General features: G+C 39.7%; 1 protein-coding gene across 1 annotated transcript in view; it reads right to left on the bottom strand.

Annotated features, from left to right (window-relative positions):
- The window catches only part of LOC132885167 (prostacyclin synthase-like), a 31,232-nt gene extending 7,220 nt beyond the window's left edge, over window positions 1-24,012 (bottom strand). Inside the window, exons 1-6 of the mRNA XM_060919518.1 lie at window positions 23,847-24,012; window positions 20,051-20,174; window positions 19,676-19,851; window positions 17,267-17,413; window positions 16,528-16,655; window positions 14,169-14,344 (exon numbers count right to left, since the gene is read on the bottom strand). Of these exons, the coding sequence (XP_060775501.1) occupies window positions 14,169-14,344; window positions 16,528-16,655; window positions 17,267-17,413; window positions 19,676-19,851; window positions 20,051-20,174; window positions 23,847-23,914 (819 nt within the window). The 5' untranslated portion in view covers window positions 23,915-24,012. The remainder of the gene's footprint in view (window positions 1-14,168; window positions 14,345-16,527; window positions 16,656-17,266; window positions 17,414-19,675; window positions 19,852-20,050; window positions 20,175-23,846) is intronic.
- Window positions 24,013-24,461: the final 449 nt, after the last annotated feature.

The following is a 24,461-nucleotide window of genomic DNA, read 5'->3' as shown; positions in this document are numbered from 1 at the left end:
GCAAAGCCATCAGGATTGCAGGTGACCCCACCCACCCATCTCACAGCCTCTTCAGCCTGTTGCCGTCGGGGAGGAGACTGTGGAGTCTCCGGGCCAAAACCAGCAGACTCAGGCCAAGTTTACATTAGACCGTATCTGTCTCGTTTTCTTCGCGGATGCACTGTCCGTTTACATTAAAACGCCTGGAAACGCCAGGAAACGGGAATCCGCCAGGGTCCACGTATTCAATCCAGATCGTGTCTGGTCCGGTGCTGTGTAAACATTGAGAATACGCGGATACGCTGTGCTGAGCTCTAGCTGGCGTCGTCATTGGACAACGTCACTGTGACATCCACCTTCCTGATTCGCTGGCGTTGGTCATGTGACGCGACTGCTGAAAAACGGCGCGGACTTCCGCCTTGTATCACCTTTCATTAAAGAGTATAAAAGTATGAAAATACTGCAAATACTGATGCAAATACTGCCCATTGTGTAGTTATGATTGTCTTTAGGCTTGCCATCCTTCCACTTGCCCAGTGGTAAGTGACGCGCATGCCCGACATGCACTGAGATCACACACACAGCGGCTCAGTCCCAAATCACTGCTCGTGCGCTCCACTCGCGCGCTCTGTGAGCTGCGCAGGGCCGGAGTGCGCACCCTCCAGAGGGCACTCGCTGTTCAGGGCGGAGTGATTTGGAGCGCAGGATGCCTGCGGAGCCAGGTGTATCCGTGTATTGGTGTTGCTGTGTGCACGCGAATCGTGTATTGGCGTTGCTGTGTGCACACTAATCGTTTTAAAAACAATCTGATGATCCGCTGATACGGTCTAATGTAAACCCCACCTCAAGAACAGTTTCTTTCACCAGGCGGTCAGGAGGCTCAACTCCCTCCCTGTTCTGCCCCCTGCCACAGATTCTGCTCGCACACCCCCCTTCAGCATCTGACATGTCATCCTCACAGTTTCCCCCCCCAAACACACACATCTCATCGTTCATTAACACACTACTGAACTCAGGGACCGCACATCTCACGTTACCTCGCTCATTTGCACTATTCCGCACTACCTCATCTTAACAGCTGCTAGTTTGTTTATACTGCTTATTTCATGTTTACCTGCTATGCCTCAAGTGCCCTTAACTGTTTGGTTATTTGAACCAATTTATGTGTGCGTGTATGTATATGAGTGTTTAGTCTACGTCTAATTCATATCTAGAGTGTTTATATTGTCTGTTTAGTCTGTGTACAGGGCCGTAACTACCATTGAGGACACCGAGGTCATGTCCTCGGCATTTTTTTTCCCACGGTATTTTTTTTTTTTTTTCACTCAGAAATGTGAAATTAATATATGATGAAAATCGTTCTGACTTTGATCGGTGGAAAATTCTAAATTCAGCTTGCATCCCCCTGTTCTCATTTGTTTGTCTAAAAACAAAGTCCACATAATCATTTTTAAACGAAGCTGAAATATCCGACATTGGAAACATTTCATATTCGGCAGCCTCGCGATAGTCAGCTAAGCACCGCGGGATACACAAGAGCTGAGAAGTGTTCTCATCAAGGTCCGGCTCCGCAGCCAGGCAGTTTGTCAATTAGTCGTGGAATCTGAAAATTGACATAAGATGAAGAATTCTACTTAGCAAACTTATGTTCACATTTTATTTACAACATGATGTACCACCTCTGACTGCTTTGTGTCAATCATGAGCAGCCCAGGCGCGTTCACAGCTCCTCCTCCAATCACCAGCTGGAGATGAGCCTCCTCTCGGGAAGTCTTGTCCCGCCCCTCTTATTGACTCCCATCTCCAGTGAGGCTCAGTCTCCGAATGTGGCGTTTTAGTCGGTTTTGTCCAATAACCGTCTAGTATTTTGCTATTGAAAAGGGCATATATTTTTTAAAAAGCAATTGAAGTCCATTCAGGCTCGGCTAGATTGCGTTGTCACTCTCACTCACACTAACTCACTCATTCTCACTCACACTCTCATTCTCACTCACACTCTCTCACTCACACTCTCTCACTCACACTCTCTCACTCACTCACACTCTCTCACTCACTCACACTATACTCACTCACACTATACTCACTCACACTCTCATTCTCACTCACTCACACTCTCTCACTCATTCTCACTCACACTATACTCACTCACTCACACTCTCTCACTCATTCTCACTCACACTATACTCACTCACACTCATTCTCACTCACTCACACTCTCTCACTCACTCATTCTCACTCACACTATACTCACTCACACTCATTCTCACTCACTCACACTCTCTCTCACTCACTCATTCTCACTCACACTCACTCACACACTCTCTCTCACTCACTCACTCACACTCTCATTCTCACTCACTCACACTCTCATTCTCACTCACTCACACTCTCATTCTCACTCACACTCTCATTCTCACTCACTCACACTCTCATTCTCACTCACTCACACTCTCACTCACACTCACTCACACTCTCACACTCCATCACTCACTCAAACTCTCACTCACTCACTCACGCACACACACACACACACACACACACAATACTTTTGTGATCGTGCAGTTTTGAAATTGTTAAAATAAACATGTTCACCTACATGTTCATCTTGTTGGGCTTGTGATTTTGACTCGTTTCCAAAATATATGAAAAGTCACCATATTAGGACTTTTTTTTTTTTTTGGCAAATAAGATGTATCGCAATGTTTGACCTCGGTATTTGAAAAATCCTGGTTACGGCCCTGTCTGTGTAGTTCTTATCTAGTGTTTACACTGTTTATTTATACTGTTTATATTGTTTGAGTGTTTAGTCTATGTCTAGTTCCTATCTAGAGTGTTTATACTGTTTATATTGTTTTTTTTTTTCAATTATTCTATTTTTATTTATTGCATTGCCTGTTTGCACCGTGGGTCAGAGAGGACTGATATTTCATCTGTGCTGTATGTCGAGCATGTATAGCATATTTGACAATAAAGTTGACTTGACATTTAAAGGTCTTGACAAATCTGAGTTTGATTTGCCAAAGTCAATCCTACCGCTTCTTGCTCTCAGTGTTTTACTGGAAGCAGCCATACTAGTAGAAATCTAATACACTTTATTTCTGCTCCATTCACGACATTTGGTCTGCAGTGCACTCAGGTTTCATAATCTTGTCGTCATTTCTGCGTGGTTCAGTCCAGGTGTGGTTTATGACTGATGAAATCTGCATCATCATTTCTGTGGAATTTTAATACTGACAGCTTACTGACACGAAAGTGGATTATATTATGGTGTTTTCTTACAAACCAAGCACAATGAAAAGAATGTCTGACAGTATTCAGGAAAACAAAGAGCTCACATACATCAACAGCCCTGTCAAGCATGCTAAAAATAACTCCGGCATCACTCGGGTTATATTTACACAGTATAATTATAGTTCAGGCTTAAAGATAAAACACTGCAAACTATGTGACCCCTGATGGATAAAGTTCACTCTGCATTTATCCCTGAAATTTTGCATTTGCGCGCGCGTGTGTGGCGTGTGTGTGTGTTGGGGGGGGGGGGGGGGAGTGGACTCGGGGTGTGTTCCCAGCTCATCCATTATCAGTAGCCGCTTATCCTGTACAGGGTCACGGCCAAACTGGAGCCTATCCCAGCTGACTATGGGCGAGAGGTGGGGTACACCCTGGACAAGTCACCAGATCATCACAGGGCTGACACAGAGACAAACAACCATTCACACTCACATTCACACCTACAGTCAATTTAGAACCACCAATTAGCCTAACCTGCATGTCTTTGGACCAGAGCACCCAGAGAAAACCCACGCTGACACGGGGAGAACATGCAAATTCCACACAGAAAGGCCCCTGTCGGCTACTGGGCTCAAGCCCAGAACCTTTGTGCTGTGAGGCGATAGTGCTAACCACTACACCATTGTGCCGCCCCTTGTTCCCAGCTCATGCCTTTATTTATTATGAATGAATTATTTTGGAAAATATTGAGTTGTATGTGTATTTTTTATAAATATACACATTTTGATAAAATCTAAACATTTTATATGATCATGATTAACCACTTTTGGATGTAATGTATAACATTACCCAACCCCAAATTAGAAAAGGTTGGGGGTGGTGTGTTGAAATTGAAATTAAAACTGAAAACCATGATTTGTAAATAATATGTGACCTGTATTGTACTCAAAACAACACAACAGCGCATTATTTGATGTTTTACCTCATAAATTTGACTGATTTTTCAAAATAAACATGTTTCAATGTTGATTCTTGCAACAAATCTCAAAAAAGTTGGGACAGTAAAGAATTTAGCACTTTATAATGTTGCCATTCCTTCTCACAACACTTCAGATATTTACGACTGAAGACACCAAGTGATGAAGTGTTTCAGGTGTTATTTTGTCCCATTCTTTCTGCAAACAGGTCATAAGGTGTGCAACAGTACGGGGTCATTATTGTCATATTTTTTGCTTCAAACTTTGTCACACATTCTCTATTGGGGACAAAGGGGACAGGCACCCTCTTCTTCCACAGCCATGCCTTTGTAATGTGTGAATGTGAATTCAGAATGTGGCTTTGCATTGTCTTGTTGAAATATCCCTGGAAAAGGTCATCTTATGGCAGCATACATTACTCCAAAATCTCAATCTCAAGTTTTCTGCATTAATGCTGCCATCACAGAAGTGTAAGTTACATTTCCCAAGGGCACTGATGCAACCCCATACTATGACAGACCCTGGCTTTTGGACTTGTTGCTGGTAACAGTATGGATGATCCTTTTCACCTTTGGTCCGGAGCACACGGTGTCCATTTCTTCAAAAAAAAAAAAAAAAAAAAAAAAAAAAAAAACACAACCCTGGAATACTGATTCATCTGGCCACATCTCAGATGCCTCCAAGCCCAAAGAAGCAGCATTTCTGGACACAGTTAACCTAAGGCTCCCGTTTTGCACACTTTTAAAGTTTTAACTGGCATTTCTGGATGTAACTCCGAATTGTAGTGCTTGACAAAGGTTTGCCAAAGTAATCCAATCCAATCCAAAGTAATGTGGTTATATCAGCTTTAGATGAATGACGGTTCTTGATGCAGCACCATCTGAGGGATCGGAGATCACGGGTATTTAACTTAGGCTTGTGCTTTTGCCTCTCCTGCACCGAAATTCCTCCAGACTCCTTGAATCATTTAATGATATTATGCACCGCAGAGGGTCAAATATCCAAATCCATTCATATCTTTCTTTGACGAATGTTCTTTTTAAATATTTCAATTATTTTCTCACACATTTGTTGACAAACTGGAGATCCTTGGCCCATCCTCAAAGGCTAGGCCTTTCCTGGATACCGATTTTGTACCAAATGATGATTACAATAACCTGTTGACATCGCCTGTTTCAAATCACATCATTATTTAATTGTTTTACTTCATTACTAGCCCTACATTGCCCCAGTCCCAACTTTTTTTGGAATGTGTTGCAGGCCTGAAACACAGGATGTATATTAACATATGAAATGAAGTTGCCCAGACAAAACATGAATATCTTGGGTTCATACTGTCTGCAATGAAATACAAGTCAAAGTAAAATTTAGAAAATCACTGCTTTGTTAAATTTACATTTTCCATATGATCCAAACCTTTTCTGATTTGGTTTTGTAAAAATACAACCCCGATTCCAAAAAAGTTGGGACAAAGTACAAATTGTAAATAAAAACGGAATGCAATAATTTACAAATCTCAAAAACTGATATTGTATTCACAATAGAACATAGACAACAGATCAAATGTCGAAAGTGAGACATTTTGAAATTTCATGCCAAATATTGGCTCATTTGAAATTTCATGACAGCAACACATCTCAAAAAAGTTGGGACAGGGGCAATAAGAGGCTGGAAAAGTTAAAGGTACAAAAAAGGAACAGCTGGAGGACCAAATTGCAACTCATTAGGTCAATTGGCAATAGGTCATTAACATGACTGGTTATAAAAAGAGCATCTTGGAGTGGCAGCGGCTCTCAGAAGTAAAGATGGGAAGAGGATCACCAATCCCCCTAATTCTGCGCCGACAAATAGTGGAGCAATATCAGAAAGGAGTTTGACAGTGTAAAATTGCAGAGTTTGAACATATCATCATCTACAGTGCATAATATCATCAAAAGATTCAGAGAATCTGGAAGAATCTCTGTGCGTAAGGGTCAAGGCCGGAAAACCATACTGGGTGCCCGTGATCTTCGGGCCCTTAGACGGCACTGCATCACATACAGGCATGCTTCTGTATTGGAAATCACAAAATGGGCTCAGGAATATTTCCAGAGAACATTATCTGTGAACACAATTCACCGTGCCATCCGCCGTTGCCAGCTAAAACTCTATAGTTCAAAGAAGAAGCCGTATCTAAACATGATCCAGAAGCGCAGACGTCTTCTCTGGGCCAAGGCTTATTTAAAATGGACTGTGGCAAAGTGGAAAATGGTTCTGTGGTCAGACGAATCAAAATTTGAAGTTATGGAAATCAGGGACGCCGTGTCATTCGGACTAAAGAGGAGAAGGACGACCCAAGTTGTTATCAGCGCTCAGTTCAGAAGCCTGCATCTCTGATGGTATGGGGTTGCATTAGTGCGTGTGTCATGGGCAGCTTACACATCTGGAAAGACCCCATCAATGCTGAAAGGTATATCCAGGTTCTAGAGCAACATATGCTCCCATCCAGATGACGTCTCTTTCAGGGAAGACCTTGCATTTTCCAACATGACAATGCCAAACCACATGCTGCATCAATTACAGCATCATGGCTGCGTAGAAGAAGGGTCCGGGTACTGAACTGGCCAGCCTGCAGTCCAGATTGAAAACATTTGGCGTATCATAAAACGGAAGATCGACAAAAAAGACCTAAGACAGTTGAGCAACTAGAATCCTACATTAGACAAGAATGGGTTAACATTCCTATCCCTGAGTGTCACGTGGGAGCGCCGAGAAAGATGGCAGCACGCTGAGAGAGCTCTTGACAGACCATCATTTAATTGAACTTAACACACGCTCATATTTTCAATATAGCCTGCTTTCATAGTTAGATGGGAGTATATTTCAAAATAGGTCATTAAAGTGAAGACTGAGTAGTGAAATGTCGACCAAAGCAAACTTTTTCCAAAGCGCAAACAAGAGAAGCAAGCCCGCACTTAGAAGCAACATGGCCGACAGCGACAGACCTGAAGGAACAGGTGATAAAGTCATGGAAGAGATACGAAAGATGAACGCAACACTTAAGGTGGTAGCAGCGGATGTAACGGCCATCAAAGAGACTACTAAAGAGCTGAAGGATGCCGTGGATAGTATACAAAGTAGGCTTGGAGATGCCGAGCAACGGATATCGGACATAGAGGACACAAACGTGAAAATGGAAGAAGACGTAGAGAAACACGATAAACGAATACAGACACTGTGGATGCGAGTGGAAGACCTCGAAAATCGTAGCAGGAGAAACAATGTCAGGTTGGTGGGACTGAAAGAAAATAAAGAGCAAAAAGGCAAAGTAATGCAATACGTAGAAAGAATCTTGTCCGATGGACTGGGGCTAACAGGCCAGGAATTTGAGATTGAACGGGCACACCGCTCGATGGCCCCCATGCCTGATCCGGACAAACCACCAAGGACCATTTTGATACGCTTCCTACGCTCTTCTGCTCGAGATAAAGTACTACAGGTGTCGAAGGAGAAACGGGGAATCGAATGGGACGGTTGCAAGCTATCTTTTTTCGAGGATCTGACAAGGGAACTGGCAGAGAAAAGGAAGGAGTTTGCACTGGTGAAAAGGCGACTACAGGAGCTGAACGTGAAACACCGATTGGCGTATCCCGCTACGCTCATCTTTACTTGGAAGGGGCAAAAGAAAATGTTCAAAGAGTGGAAGGAAGCAGATGAATTCATTCAGAGAAACGAATAGATGACCACGAGTACTGCAAGTGACTTTTGAAGCGTGTGTGAAAATGAAAGTAGCATAAGGTATTTCTTTTATGATTGGTTTGTCTGGGGTGACTGCAGTGGTGTTGCTGATAGCAACGCGCCTCGCGGACCGAGTAAAATAGTTAAGGGGAATTCTTATACAGGGTGGGGAGGGGCTACGGTACGCAGAGCCAGGATGTTCGATGTTGCTCTGACTAGGGGAGGTTTCTTTCGTTGTGCATGTTCATGTTTGATTATTGCATCAAGACAGCATGGTATAGAAGAAGCAAGGCATTGGTTAATGTCCCACTTTTTTGTTTACTTAGTTAAATCTATGAAGGGCGACCTACAGCTGAAGTTACATATGCGCAGTTATAATGGTGGATAACAGATACATTAACGTAATATCATGGAACATAAATGGATGTGGCAACCAGATTAAGAGGAGGAAAATATTAACCTATCTAAAATCCAAGGGCACAGATGTCGCATTTATTCAAGAATCTCACATCACAGAGGAAGAAGCGGTAAAATTTCAGAGGGATTGGGTGGGAAGAGTTTATCACAGCTCTTACTCTAGCAAACGAAATGGAGTGATGATTCTTATAAATAAGAGATTAAGCTTTGTCATGATAAAGGAAAAAAAGGATCAAGAAGGTAGAATAATTTGTATTGAAGCCTTAGTTAACAGAGTTAAGACAATATTATGTAATATATACGCCCCTAATAAAGGGGATCCTGATTTTTTCCATGAGGTAAATACATTGATTGGAGATATGGAAGGGCAGGTCATTCTAGCAGGAGATTTTAACCAAGTGATGGATGGGATGATTGATAAGAGCAGATTCAAGGGTAAACACACACCAAGGGATAGAGCAGCGATATATATGTTAACAGAGGATCTGAGTCTGGTGGATGTTTGGAGGTTGGTGAATCCTCGTGAGAGAGAATATACATTCTACTCTCACTGTCATAAGTCACATTCCAGGATAGATTTCTTCCTAATATCAAACACTCTCATAGACTCAGTTGTGGACTGTAAGATAGGAGCAATTGCTCTTAGTGACCACGCCACAGTAGAGTTACACATAGATTTACAGACGGACAGAGGTAGAAAAGGCAGATGGAGGCTAAACACTAGCATATTGCAGGATGAGGTATTTAGCAACACACTATCAGAGGAACTTAAATTATTCTTTAAAACCAACATTGGATCTACATCACAAATATCATCTGTATGGGAGGCATCAAAAGCATACATCCGAGGGAAAATCATAGCCCATTCCTCTAAACTTAAAAAAGAAAGTGCAATGAGAGTGACAAAATTGGAAAAGGAAATATGTAATCTGGAAAAAGAATTGGCAATTCATAATACAGAGGAGATATATCACACCATCTGTAACTGTAAATATCAGTTACATGAAATATTTAATAAAAAAGCAGAATATGCTTTATTTAGACTGAAATCTACTTTTTATGAAGGAGGGGAAAAGGGCGGTAGACTGTTAGCCAGGCAATTAAAGCACCAGCACATTTCTAACAATATCCCAATGATTAAGAGAGCAAATGGAGCAGTGACCTCCTCAATAGAAATTAATAAGGTATTTGAAGAATTTTACAAAGAATTATATACATCTGACTGCACTCCTAGCACAGAGGAAGTAGAAAAGTTTTTCTCAAGCCTTCAGATGCCTAACATTTCTGAGGAGCAAAGAACAATGCTGGATGCCCCTCTAACAGAGGACGAATTAAGAGCAACCATACAGTCAATGAAAAATGGGAAGTCGCCTGGATTGGACGGCTTCCCAATTGAATATTATAAAAAATATGTTGATATCCTGGCCCCTATTTTACATAAGGTTTACCTGGAAGCATTTGAGAGGGGCTCTCTGCCCAGCACATTCAATGATGCCCTAATCACTCTTATCCCAAAGAAAGATAAAGATGCATCACAACCAACTAACTTTAGACCTGTGAGTCTACTTGGGGTTGATCTTAAGATATTGACTAAGACTCTAGCATCAAGATTGGAACGGGTGTTACCTAATGTCATATATGGTGACCAAGTAGGCTTCATTAAGCATAGATCGTCAATGGATAATATGCGAAGACTCATGCATCTTGTACATATGAATCGCACCAATCCTACACCGGTTACAGCCCTCTCACTAGACGCCGAGAAGGCGTTTGACCGGGTAGAATGGGGCTTCCTTATGGCAGCTCTCTCTAAATTTGAATTTGGGCCTGGTTTTTGCCACTGGGTTAAAGTGCTCTACTCAAATCCAAGAGCGGCTGTTCTTACAAATGGGGTGATATCTAACTTTTTTGGCCTATCAAGGGGAACGAGACAGGGCTGCTCCCTATCACCCCTCTTATTCACTTTAGCTTTAGAGCCATTGGCTCTGGCAATTAGAGCAGAAGAAAGAATTAAGGGAGCACATGCAGGTGGCAGAGAGCACAAATTATTTATGTATGCAGACGACATCTTGGCAGTAATAGCAGAGCCGGCTGACTCTTTACCAGTGCTACTTGAATGCATTAACTCTTACTCAAAATTATCAGGATATAAAATAAACTGGCATAAATCTGAAGGCATGCCAATATCAAGAACATGTCACTCAAATGATATTACTGTGTTTAATTTCAAATGGGTGCCTACAGGCATGAAATACCTTGGGATTCATTTAACTCCAAACTTGGAGGAAATAGTGCTCTTAAATATAGAACCACTCCTACAGAAGATAAAAACAAATTTAGAAAAGTGGAGGAAATTAAAGCTTACTCTTTGGGGGAAAGTGAGTGTGATAAAAATGGTTGTTGCCCCACAATTCAATTATGTTTCCATGATGTTACCTTTAGATATACCACCAATACTGTTTAAGACATTTGATAACATTGTAAAAACATTTCTTTGGGATAAGAAAAGGCCCAGAATCAACATCAAGAAAATGTGGTCATCTAGAGATGTAGGGGGCTTAGGCCTCCCCAATGTAAGGTTATACAATCTGGCTTTTGAAATGGCCATGCTGAGTGAGCACTGGAGAGGAGCGAACACAGGAAAAAGCTGCATAAAAATGGAGCAGGAGCTGGTTGCTCCATTTACATTTGTGGACACTCTCTCACATAGGTCAAGGACTGATGGGGGTACCTGTCCCTGTAACCCAGTAATGGCTCATTCCCAAACAGTTTGGAGAGAAATACACAGGATGTACAAAGTACCACACTTAAGACAACCCTATGCCTCTCCATGGCACAACACCGAAATACGGATTGGAAAAAAGACTATTTATTGGGAACAATGGCTCAAAAAAGGGATTCATAAAATAAGTGACTTGTACTTAGATGGACATTTCATACCTTTCTCAGAGTTGTTGCAAAAATTTCAGTTGGAACGCAAGGGAAACTTTTGGAAATATTTACAAATCAGAGACTGCATTACTAAAGGTAAATTCAATCTGGAGAAAAACCCAATCATGGACTTTCTGGACTTACCATGCGCAGCACACAGAGCATCAGGATTCTACAAATTCTTTATTGGGCAATCGAGAGATCTGTGTAATAATTTAAAACTAGTGTGGGAAAAAGACTTGCAATGTGAATTTAGTGAGGAGGAATGGTCAAAAATCTTGGCAAACACAAGAAAAGGTATACGGGAGGCCAGGGGAAAGTTTATTCAATATAAATTAATACACAGGTTTTACTTCACACCTTCTAAACTACACAGAATGGGTATTTTGGCCAATAATTTATGTTGGAAATGCCATACAGAAACGGGAACATTTGTACATGCACTTTGGGAATGTAAGTTGGTTAAGCCATTTTGGGAAAAAGTCATAGAACATATGGAGAAAGCGATGAGTATGACAATACCGAAATCTCCTAGATTGTGCCTTTTAGGGGACCATACAGAGCTGCCACAAGCATCAAAATATGACCTTACAGTGATAAAAGTGGGGGCTGTGACAGCTACAAGATTGATTTTGAGGGTGTGGAAAAGTACATCCCCTCCAGAATTTAGACAATGGTTACAGCTTATGTCAGAGATAGTATCATATGAAGTTATGTTATCAAGAGTCAATAATGAAAATGAGAACCTTAAGAAGTCATGGGACTATTTCTTTGCCTATGGTATTGTGGGGAGGTTGTAGACATAGAGATGTTACTATGGGTGCTAAATTTATTTATCATTTATGTATGTACATGTGGGTGTATGTGTATGTATGTATGTGTATATATATATATTTTTTCTCTCTTTTGGTCTGGTGCTAGAGTTAAAAGGGACATGCCACTACAGTATATGTAGATACTGCCATGCTGTCTGTTCTATGTTACTGTTTGTCATTACATGTTTTTCTATAAATGAAAACCAAATAAAAAGTTAAATTACAAAAAAAAAAAAAAAAAAAAAACATTCCTATCCCTAAACTTGAGCAACTTGTCTCCTCAGTCCCCAGACGTTTACAGACTGTTGTAAAGAGAAAAGGGGATGTCTCACAGTGGTAAACATGGCCTTGTCCCAACTTTTTTGAGATGTGTTGTTGTCATGAAATTTAAAATCACCTATTTTTTCTCTTTAAATGATAAATTTTCTCAGTTTAAACATTTGATATGCCATCTATGTTCTATTCTGAATAAAATATGGAATTTTGAAACTTCCACATTATTGCATTCCGTTTTTATTTACAATTTGTACTTTGTCCCAACTTTTTTGGAATCAGGGTTGTATAAATTGTTTTGTTTATTCTCAGAAAATGGTGTTGGGAATTGCATAGACTCAGGAGTGTGTACAGCCAAATAGCACAGTGCAGCCTTCAATGTTCTTAAGCTTCAGCCCAGCAAAATATACAAAAGATATCATACACTGAGTCATCAGTGAAACGAGGCTTACACTGATATCAGGGTTGCTTATTCATCTGTGAATGCTAAATATTGTGTTCATATTGTGGTTAGATTTAGGGCAGTGGGGAACTGTTAGGGCCTTCTAGGCCTTCAGAGAAGGCCCAAACATATCAGTATTTGAAATGTTATATTAAAATTTCTTTTATTACCTCACCCAGGACAGAGTCCACCAGGGGACGAGGTATTGTTTTCGGTGGGGTTTGACTGTTTTTTTGTTAATGATATTACGGGAAAACGGCTGGACCAATCTTCATGAAACTTTTAGGATAGATGGGCATTGGTCTCAAATAGAACCTCCAACATTTTGAGGGTCATCCGGTCAAGGTCACCAAAAATGTCAATCATTTTTTCACTATATCTTCATTCATATTCATTCAGATGTGTTCTGATTGGCTGAGAGCAGTACAGTGTGTTCTGATTGGCTGAGAGCAGTACAGTGTGCGAATGAGAATCAGAATCATGTTTATTGGCCAAGTATGTTCACACACAAGGTCAAAATCAAGGTCACCAAAAAGGTCAAAATAATTTTTTCCGCGATATCTTCCTTCATATTCATCATAAGTGCTACCGGGTGAAGTTTGTTATGCCTGGCAACACTTGTTCTTTAATTGCTTTCATTCCTTCATAATTTCATTATAGTTATTCTCTTCTACTTTTAGTTTGGCCTCATTTTCTATCAATTTTGCTTCACAAAAGAAAAGGTTACTGTCCTACAAAAGTTAAAATAGAGTTATCCAAAGAGATTTGTTTGTTTGTTGTTTCTAGGCTGAGAAGAGTTTAGAGCTGGCTCACTCATTGTTTTGGACTTCATTGCCGGGACAGAAGGCCATGGCATTGTATGTTTATGTCGGAAGCGACAGATAAATTAACCAATCAGATTTTGATTTATAGTGGGAGGGACCAAAAATGTATTGCCCTCAGCCTTCTGGAAAGCCAATATGAGCTTAACCGTGAGTCAGCGCAGTCAGCACAGCAGTGAAGTCACCTTCCAGATGGTGTAGCGTTCATCAGTAGTGTTAGCAAACGCTAATAAAGCAGTCAAGCCAGTGCTATCAAGAGCAAGTAGCACAGGCTCACGACTGAGAAACTAAGATCTCTGTCTCCAGACTCCTCTTCTACGCACACTCGCCACAGTATTTTTCACTTGGGTTTAAATATTCATTTCCCTGTGTAATTTAGTCATTTTTAAAATCAACATCAACAACTACACACAATGAAGTGACCTGGCAGCCTATCGCTAATCCCTTACAAAATCCTTTGCCCTGTTGCTTTTTTGGTGTGTCTGGCTAAGTTTTGGCTGAGCTCAAGTCCCAGCTCTAATAGTAACAGTTCGCCACTGATTTAGGGTCAGGGTTACTCACTGACCTGTGTGGCCCAGAGCTGTAGTAGCATGGCCTTTCTCTGTGTCTCCTCATCAGCACCCTCTGCCTGCAAGTGATGCCTGTAATTCTGCAGCCACAAACTGGAGTCCTGCCTCAATCCCGCCTGTGCTAGCAACTCCCACAACTTCTGCTTCACCAAGCTTGCGGTCTGCTTCTCCCCTATAGACAGACAGACAGACAGACAGACAGAGAGAGAGAAAGGCTTAAGTAAGAAAGTTAAATGGTTAAAGCCTTCTATGAAACAAAGTGTGGAGGTGGGCTCGTGGTCGAGTGCCGGTTTGTAAATGGAGAGCAAGATCAAGGGAGGTGAGTGGCAAAGCGATTACATCTGAGTTTGATTAATGGTGGTGTGTGTGTGTGTCTTCCATTTCAGTGACGACCAGGGGCTTAAAAGAGGAGAGAAAGAGCTGAGAGGGGCAGGAGGAGGAGGAAATCAAGATCCAGCACAGCTGTTTTTTTTTGTGTGTGTGTGTGTGTGTGTGTGTGGGCGCGCACGCCTGTGCATGTGTTCATGTGTCTCTGTGAGAGAATTAAATCATAAAATAGCTGAAATATGAAACGTAAAAAGGCCTATTAATGTACCCTGTCTGTCTCCATCCTTCAGTGTCACAACAATCTACACAAAGTAAACAGTGTGAATGAGATAATAAAACTGAATCATAGTTTGGATTGGAAATGACAGCTTATGCTTGATGTAATGCATGTCTACACAATCTACATGCTGTGACCAAACCAAACGCGTCAATAAACTTAGTGGTCATGTTTTTAGCTAGTAATGAAAACAGTGTCATGATGACTGAGTGAATGAGACAGTGATGACACAGCTATGGGAACAAGTGAGGAGGTGGTTGAAAAAAAAAAGAAAAAAAAAAAAAGATATTGTGTCGTATAAAAGACATACCGCTATCTGGTTAGGCGACATAGACTTACTGAAGAAAGGCTGCTACGTAGTTGAGTGGGTGGGAATGGTGAAGATTAGAAAATGCTTGGCTGGTTGAATTGTTTCCTTATAATAGACTGAGGATCAGGCATACTACAATGGCACAGCCAAGATTTAAAACAGATACACTACCGTTCAAAAGTTTGGGGTCACCCAGACAATTGTGTTTTCCATGAAAAGTCACACTTTTATTTACCACCATAAGTTGTAAAATGAATAGAAAATATAGTCAAGACATTTTTCTGGCCATTTTGAGCATTTAATCGACCCCACAAATGTGATGCTCCAGAAACTCAATCTGCTCAAAGGAAGGTCAGTTTTATAGCTTCTCTAAAGAGCTCAACTGTTTTCAGCTGTGCTAACATGATTGTACAAGGGTTTTCTAATCATCCATTAGCCTTCTGAGGCAATGAGCAAACACATTGTACCATTAGAACACTGGAGTGATAGTTGCTGGAAATGGGCCTCTGGAGATATTGCACCAAAAACCAGACATTTGCAGCTAGAATAGTCATTTACCACATTAGCAATGTATAGAGTGGATTTCTGATTAGTTTAAAGCGATCGTCATTGAAAAGAACAGTGCTTTTTTTTCAAAAATAAGGAAATTTCAAAGTGACCCCAAACTTTTGAACGGTAGTGTAGTCTGTTCAGTGTGACAGTGAACGGGAACAAGGAACAAAATCTATAAAGTCTAGGGCAGTGGCAAGTCCATGGTTAAGGCTGTGGGCTACTGATTCAAAAAACTCATTCAACGTCCTAAAGTTCAAATCTCAACACTACCAAGCTGCCACTGTTGGGTCCAGCTCTTAATCTCTAAAACTGCTTAGTTATATCTTGTCTCAGCAACTGTCAAATGAATAAATATAAATGTACTGAGATCATTGTGAGTGTATAACTGTAGGGAGAAATCTTTCTAACATACAATAGCTCTACTTTATAGGGTGTCACTGCTGGTATCACACAACAGCGCAGGATATTCTGTAATAAGATGATGCAGATACCATGGAAACAAAACAAAAACGGCTATATTTGATGACATCATCCCAGGAGTTTGTAGAACTTGGTGACACGCTTTTGAATTCACGCAACTCTTAACAGTCTTAGAAATTTGGCATGTTCATCACGTAGCATAATTATGTCTCATACAAGGTTGCCATGCAAGCATTAGTAAACAATGGGTTATGCTTTGCCTTTAACAGTGATAATAATCCTAGAAAACCTCTAAATTAATTCATTAAACCAAATCATTTTACATGTAACTCATTTTACATTTATCATAATCCTACAAACAAGCAAACAAACAAACATCCGTACATCTAACATTACATATTACAGAATAATTGAATATTATCAACATAAAGGCATTTAACGATAACAGACGGAGTTGAGTTTAACTGACCAGACTTTAAAGTGCTGCGAGCCATCTTTATCAAGAGACCGTCAAATTTGTGGTACTCCATATAAACATTAGCAGCATCAGCACAATTGTTGTTCTGTTCTCCGCCAAAGAGTGTGAGATATCCAGCCCTAAAAGAGAAAGAGAACAGGGAAAAAAAAAGCGTCACCTTAACTGACTAAAGTGATCTTACAAAGTGCCGGAGTCCTATGGAAGTCATAAACAGTTCTTTAAATGCATAGTTTGTATAGTTTCTAGTCTATACAGTATTCTAGTAAGTATTCGGGTTGGAACTTTTTCTGATAACAAAAACACTGTCACAGGGAACACTTAAGAGAAAAACTGAAGACCTTTTTAATTTTCTTTAGTGAGCTAGCAAGCTTTTTTTTTTCTCAAAAAATATAGTCGCAAACATTTACTGATGAACTTCCGGTTGAATGATGATTTGTTCTTCTGTCCTGCAGTTTACTTTAAGTTAGGATACATGGTGCATGTGCTTTTAAAGCAGACATTAACAGCACAACTAAATATAGTTTAAAGAAAAAAAGAGCTACTAGACTTTACAATGGGGGGGGGGTATTGCTAATCACTCTCTGGTCTTATGGCTTGTTTCTTTTACAACTCATCCGATATTCATCATGTCCCCTTTTTACAAACAGTTTAATGTGGAAAAAAATCTGGGTGTGTAAACTGTTTATTGCGCTTTGAGCACTTCAGTATTAAAAGCTAACATGAGCTCTACCTAAACATCAGGCTGTAGCACAAGTGAAAGAGCCCGCCTTGTTTCCAGTCAGACTGGTTTCGAGCCTCTGTCTCCAGTGTTAGCAGGGTTCGCAGGTGTTTCTCCATGACGTGGTTCAAGCATAAAAGGCTCTTGTCACTGAAATGCCTGCAGACAGTAGTGTTAAAGACTTGAGGAATGTGCACAAAGAAAAATAAAACATCAAAAACACCCAAGCTCATGTTCGCTGATTTGTATCTGGCCCTGAGCAGAGAAAGAGGAATGTGTGTTGGAGGGGCACCTGTTTGTTTTTCTGTAATTCTAGTAAGTAAAATCCACCTGATAAAACATGTTAAGAAATCACTTCATGCATTATAAGGCATGATAACCTACAATGTCCAGCACCAACAGATCTACAAACACTACCTGTGATGTAATAAGGCGTTTGTTCAGATCTGAATGTTACTTGTGATAACAAAAAAAAAAAAAAAAAAAAAAAAAAAAAGGCTACCTGGGTGAAAACAAATGCTGAAAGCAAGTTGAACGATGAATCACATCATGGGCTATACCCTCAATGCATGCCACAACAAATACCACAACAAGGGGAGAGTCCCGAGCAACTTACAGTAAACTCATAAAAGCAATAAGGGATTCCTTCACTAGGCAACTGGTTCATCATTAAGTCGGTTGACATTTAAAATATTCAAATAAGCCCTTAGCTGTTTGACAAGTGTCTCCTAAAACTTGTCTAAATGTCTATGGTGTATATCTTAACTGAGATCTAAATACCAGTTATAGGTTACAGTACACCGATATTAACAGTTCTAAGTTCGAGAGAAATGTGCATAAAGATATCATATAACTTCATGTTGCTGCATTTATTTCATATTAGCTGTTCATTCAATGCAATGTGAATTATTAACAGCACGAAGCAACAATTTGTTTTTAATTCACACCCTATGCGGTCATTCTTATTCAAACTTATATTTATCTTTTCAGTCATTTTTAACATCTACAATATGCGGCCAAGGTCTGTGGTAATGGTTTTGTGTCAGAATAATTTATTAAATGTGTAAATGTTTAGATGAGTGATCATATAAACAAGTTTAATGTAGCTTAGTTGCTCAGCATACAAGCAGCAAGTTGGCGTAAACCTCCAATTGTCTGACTATTGTTATCAGTTCCAGGTATAAATCGTTTTCCACGGAGTCACAGTGACAACTGAAAAATGCATTGGATTAGGCATGCTCACTTTAAGTGCATCGATTCTTGGGCATGATTCAGACACTTTACGTGAGCAAATATGTTATGCAATGTCCTCAATTACACAGGATTAAACCATTAATGCTTCCAGAATAGGGTGCATCAGTTGCCCTCACTTTCATAAAATCTGATGCATTTTTGTTTGGGTGTTCCTTTTCACCAATAAAGACATCCTGTAAAATTTTTGACCATATTCAAAAGTCTAATGGTGGCACCATGAGGTTCATTTTTTGCCAAAAAACGCTTATTTTATGTTTTCGCGCAAGGTTTGAATCACAATGTTGGACTCCATTTATTGATTTCTTGTGACCCAGAGATCATGTTAAGAACCTTTGCAAGGGTTAGTTGAACAATGATTCAATGAACAGCTAAAACTCAAACTGTTCTTGATAATATATTTAGAATATGTACTAAAAATGTGTATCTAAGATATTTGGTATACTCTATAAGGTGCCATAATGTTTCATGAAAAGTGATTGAAATTTTGTCATAAAAGTCATAAAATAGCAGCTTTTTCCATAACTTTGAGCTCCTGGTGCCACCATTAAACTTTTGAATTTTGTCAAAATATTTCACCCAGTGTTTTCTTACCAAAAGGAACATAAAAACAAAAATGCATCATGATCGGAGGAACTTTTCATTTTTAGGGGGCAACTGATGCACCCTATTCCAGAAACAAATTTCTGACTGGGAAGGATGGATGGATGCGTTATGTCAAATTGGCCAGGCATTAAACTGAAGTCAGTTTAAGAAAGATAACGATGGACCATTTTAAGCTTGTACGCTTTCCTGTGATACTGACATATGGAAATTAAAATAAAAGGGGTTTCCCCTCCATTTTAATTTTATAACAAATGAGAAATACATATAGCTCAGAGCAGATGCACTGATTTATCATAATGTTCACTATTTAACGAAATAGATTACATTCATGTCACAGAAGTGTATTTTAAGGACTCATTAAAAAAAATCTGTGTCATTGCTGGAAGCTGAAAATTTCACTGAAAATCTGAATTAGGAATTGCAGACAAGTATTATTTGATGCTAAACCATAACAGCCAGTGGTGTTTCAATATGAAAATGGGAACGTGAAAGAACAGCATGGAACTATGCAGAAGAGTGACTTAAAATGAACCAGGAATGAATGCAATGTGTCTAATGCTGTACCGTCTCATTATGGCCTTCTCTGTGTCAGGTTTGTAATTTGGAAGCCTCAAATTAAAAATCCGATCCATCAGCACTTGAGCATAGTGTGCGAAGTCTAGAGCTGTTGTGTCCTGAAGTACAGCATCATAGGAATTGGGATCCAGTAATACAGTTACGTAACGTCCAGCTACCCGAACCTGGAAAATCACAGTAACATACAATGAAATTGAGAGAAACTGTTTTGCAGTTACATCAAAACACAGAGCATTTGGTTGCATATTAAGAACTAAAAAGGTATAAAAAGTATTTAAAAAAAAAAAAAAAAGATGTGCTGGAATGGTGACAGGGAAGTTAGGCAGATTGAACAGGACTTCATACTAAAAGTTTGTGCATTACCGTGAATATGTCGCCATGTTTTTCTTTCATTCTTGTTAAAAATTTGGCAGCATCCTTTCCAAACTCCAGCGCATGCCCCAACCATGGGATAACTCCTTTGTCCAAAGGTGGTTCTCTTTTGGACCTGAAGTCAGAACCATCTCTCATGAATCAGTGTTGTTTTTGTACTTCATGAAAGTCAAACTCTAGTTTCTTGTCAAATCATGCTTCCATAGTAACAGCGGCAAAGTATGATTCAGAACAATTTAACTTCTTAATAAATAATGTACTTGTTAAGATCTTTCTCAGACATAAACCGAGTCATCAGATGTTTCTCATCCCATGTGTGTCTTCATCTTTGCTTTTGACTGCGATATTGGCATCAACCTCGAAGCCATATTAAAATATCACATGGATTCATGTCATTAGTAGCTGTTCAGTGTTGCTATATGTAGCTAAATGAATTTGATTTACTATGCCATGTTTTGTTATTGCAGCCTTGATTATTAAAATCAATCCTTGGTTATATACATTAGGGTGCATCAGTTGCCCCCTAAAAATGAAAAGTTCCTCCAATCATGATGCATTTTTGTTTTTATGTTCCTTTTGGTAAGAAAACACTGGGTGAAATATTTTGACAAAATTCAAAAGTTTAATGGTGGCACCAGGAGCTCAAAGTTATGGAAAAAGCTGCTATTTTATGACTTTTATGACAAAATTTCAATCACTTTTCATGAAACATTATGGCACCTTATAGAGTATACCAAATATCTTAGATACACATTTTTAGTACATATTCTAAATATATTATCAAGCACAGTTTGAGTTTTAGCTGTTCATTGAATCATTGTTCAACTACTTTTAAACAATACAAATGTATTATGAATCACATTAATGCTTCTCAATCCCTTGCAAAGGTTCTTAACATGATCTCTGGGTCACAAGAAATCAATAAATGGAGTCCAACATTGTGATTCAAACCTTATGCGAAAACATAAAATAAGCGTTTTTTGGCAAAAAATGAACCTCATGGTGCCACTATTAGACTTTTGAATATGGTCAAAAAATTGTACAGGATGTCTTTATTGGTGAAAAGGAACACCCAAACAAAAATGCATCAGATTTTATGAAAGTGAGGGCAACTGATGCACCCTAATATACATTAGTTTTCTTGTGGCTTATTGTTTCTAAATGGCAGCAGGGTATTTATTCTGATATAGATTAGATAGAACTTTAATGATCCCTTTGGGCGGGTTCTCTCAGGGAAATTAAAATTCCAGTAGCATCATTACAGGATAAACAGAGAATAGAAATAGAGAAAAAACTTCTAGATAAATTAAATTAAATATTTGCATATACAAATATAAAAAAAGAATAAGATACAGTATGGGGGGGCAACTGAAGAGGTATTGCACATTATATTGCACATTTTCCAGTATTGTTTATTGTCAGGCTAGGCTACTGCTCCTTCCCGTCCTCTGTCCTCCTGTTACCCCTCCTCTCCCCCAGAGAGGAGTTGTAGAATGTTGAAATAATGGGCTACAACAGATAAAAGACAGATCGGGGCTGTTCACCAGGAATAGGGGAGAGTGAGGAGACTTGGGACAGTCTTAATGTCAACCAGTCAAGTTTAAAATTACATTAGAAGTTAGATGTTGCCCCGAGAGTAACCTACTTCCTTTGGAGCTACGAAGCTGCACAATGCAGTAATGTATGTGCAGTTCAATATTTTTGTCAACCAAAACTTGTATTATTTTCTACTTCGCCTCCATCTCCATTCTATAGTGTAATGTATCCTGGTGAATTCGGGATTTGTTAGGAATTAAAGTATGTAGCCTTGAGTTACCAGATATAGTATTATTTCTAGAGGAAAATATTTAATTATTTTTTTCCAGAATGGACAGATTTGGGACAGTTCATGTTACATGTTTTTTTTCTTGTAGTTTACAAATATAATATTTAAAAAAATTATGTTAAAAATGTGGGAGTGTGCCTACATGAGGATTAAACTTATTTCATTCCTTATTGAGAACGGAACCGTTTAGTCTACTCAGGTTTTGGGTGAACTGACATTTTTCTATCGCTGTACCAGCATTGTGTGTTCATACGAGTATGTTACATGCTTTGATAATAAATATAAATTAAATATGTACACTACCATTCAAAAGTTTGGGGTCACCCAGACAATTTTGTGTTTTCCATGAAAAGTCACACTTGTATTTACCACCATAAGTTGTAAAATGAATAGAAAATATAGTCAAGACCTTTTTCTGGCCATTTTGAGCATTTAATCGACCCCACAAATGTGATGCTCCAGAAACTCAATCTGCTCAAAGGAAGGTCAGTTTTATAGCTTCTCTAAAGAGCTCAACTGTTTTCAGCTGTGCTAACATGATTGTACAAGGGTTTTCTAATCATCCATTAGCCTTCTGGGGCAATGAGCAAACACATTGTACCATTAGAACACTGGAGTGAGAGTTGCTGGAAATGGGCCTCTATACACCTATGGAGATATTGCACCAAAAACCAGACATTTGCAGCTAGAATAGTCATTTACCACATTAGCAATGTATAGAGTGGATTTCTGATTAGTTTAAAGTGATCTTCATTGAAAAGAACAGTGCTTTTCTTTCAAAAATAAGGACATTTCAAAGTGACCCCAAACTTTTGAACGGTAGTGTAGGTTTTTGTTCCATGTCTCCCAACATTATATCCCATTTCTCCCCTCAGTGTCTCATGTCTCCCTGTATAATAATAATAATAATAATAATAATGACAGGAAAAGTGAAGGCGGCACGGTGGTGTAGTGGTTAGCGCTGTCGCCTCACAGCAAGAAGGTCCGGGTTCGAGCCCCGTGGCCGGCGAGGGCTTTTCTGTGCGGAGTTTGCATGTTCTCCCCGTGTCCGCGTGGGTTTCCTCCGGGTGCTCCGGTTTCCCCCACAGTCCCCCACATGCAGGTTAGGTTAACTGGTGACTCTAAATTGACCGTAGGTGTGAATGTGAATGGTTGTCTGTGTCTGTGTGTCAGGGTGTACCCCGCCTTTCACCCGTAGTCAGCTGGGATAGGCTCCAGCTTGCCTGCGACCCTGTAGAAGGATAAAGTGGCTAGAGATAATGAGATGAGATGAGGAAAAGTGAAGGGCAGTATATGTAACAAGCTGGGAAATTAATGTTGTGGTAAGAGGGTGTAGTAAATACTCAATCAGTGAAAACTGATAAGTCTGTTCTTGTTCACTGTAATCCCTGTGTGTGTGTGTGTGTGTGATGTGTGTGGGTGGGTGGGTTTTTTGACTGTGCAATACTTTCTTCACTGGACTTTTTACTGTTACAATTGAGAAGCATCCCCTCTATCATGGCTGACACTTGCTATTTGTTTACTTGTTATTTGTTCACTTAATGTTTTACTTTAATATCTCTCTTTGCACCATACTAGAAGTTTTTGCTCTTTGTTGAATTAGAGTAATTTAGTGTTGATTTAGTGTAATTTAGTGTAATGTTGATCTAGTGTAATTTCTTCCCTCTCTGTATCTTAATATGTTTTTTGTATTTTTGTATAAGCTACTTGACACTTTAATTTCCCTCTAGGGATCAATAAAGTTACTCTACTCTACTCTAATACAATATGAATGTGATGTTCCCTGCAAAGAATTTCACACAATCTATAAATGTCTCAAGTCTCCCCACTCTCACTAGTGTACTCAGAATTCCTCTTATCAATGTAATATACTAACCAATCATTCATTTTCTTAGCAAACAGTCTGTGTAATTAATCACTGTAGTTCTTTTCAAATAAGAGGAAACAAGATTCATCACTCACCGGGTCCTATTGGAAAGGAAATAAAAGAACAGGATCCCGTTGAGGAGTAAAACGATTGTCCAAATCATGATGGTCCTTCAGCTGACTTAGAAACGAGCTTGAATGAATGGCGTCACTACTGCTGCCACGGGCTTATAAACAGAGGACCGGAAGATGTGACACACTCGCACGTTTTGCTTTTACAGCGCGCGTGATTACTCACCAGGGAGGGGCGCATGCGCGCAAAAGGCGTGTTCACACGTCAATTTAATTAACATGCACTCTTCTTTTTATTGACGCACATAGGTTTAAATGAAGATAACAAATCGGCTACCAAAACAACCACACGTGTGAGCAAGGGAAGACAACCTGTGTGTTTAACACGCGTCCAAGAGGTGTCTTCCATAAGGGACAGTGAGTGAGGTGTTGGCTCTGTATCGTGAGCATTCAGGTGTATTGGGACATCACGTGGGCTATAACTTGACCAGAGGTGGATAAAGTACCCAACTTCATCACTGAAGATCCTACTGGTCAAATGTTACCCCGATACAAGTGAAAGTTCTCCAGTCAAATTTTTACTTAAGTTGAAGTACTGAAGTACTCATCTCATCTCATTATGTCTAGCCGCTTCATCCT

Source organism: Neoarius graeffei, chromosome 4 (assembly GCF_027579695.1).
Source record: "Neoarius graeffei isolate fNeoGra1 chromosome 4, fNeoGra1.pri, whole genome shotgun sequence".
NCBI classification, from domain to species: Eukaryota; Metazoa; Chordata; class Actinopteri; order Siluriformes; family Ariidae; genus Neoarius; species Neoarius graeffei.
This window is presented reverse-complemented; position numbering and strand designations above follow the sequence as displayed.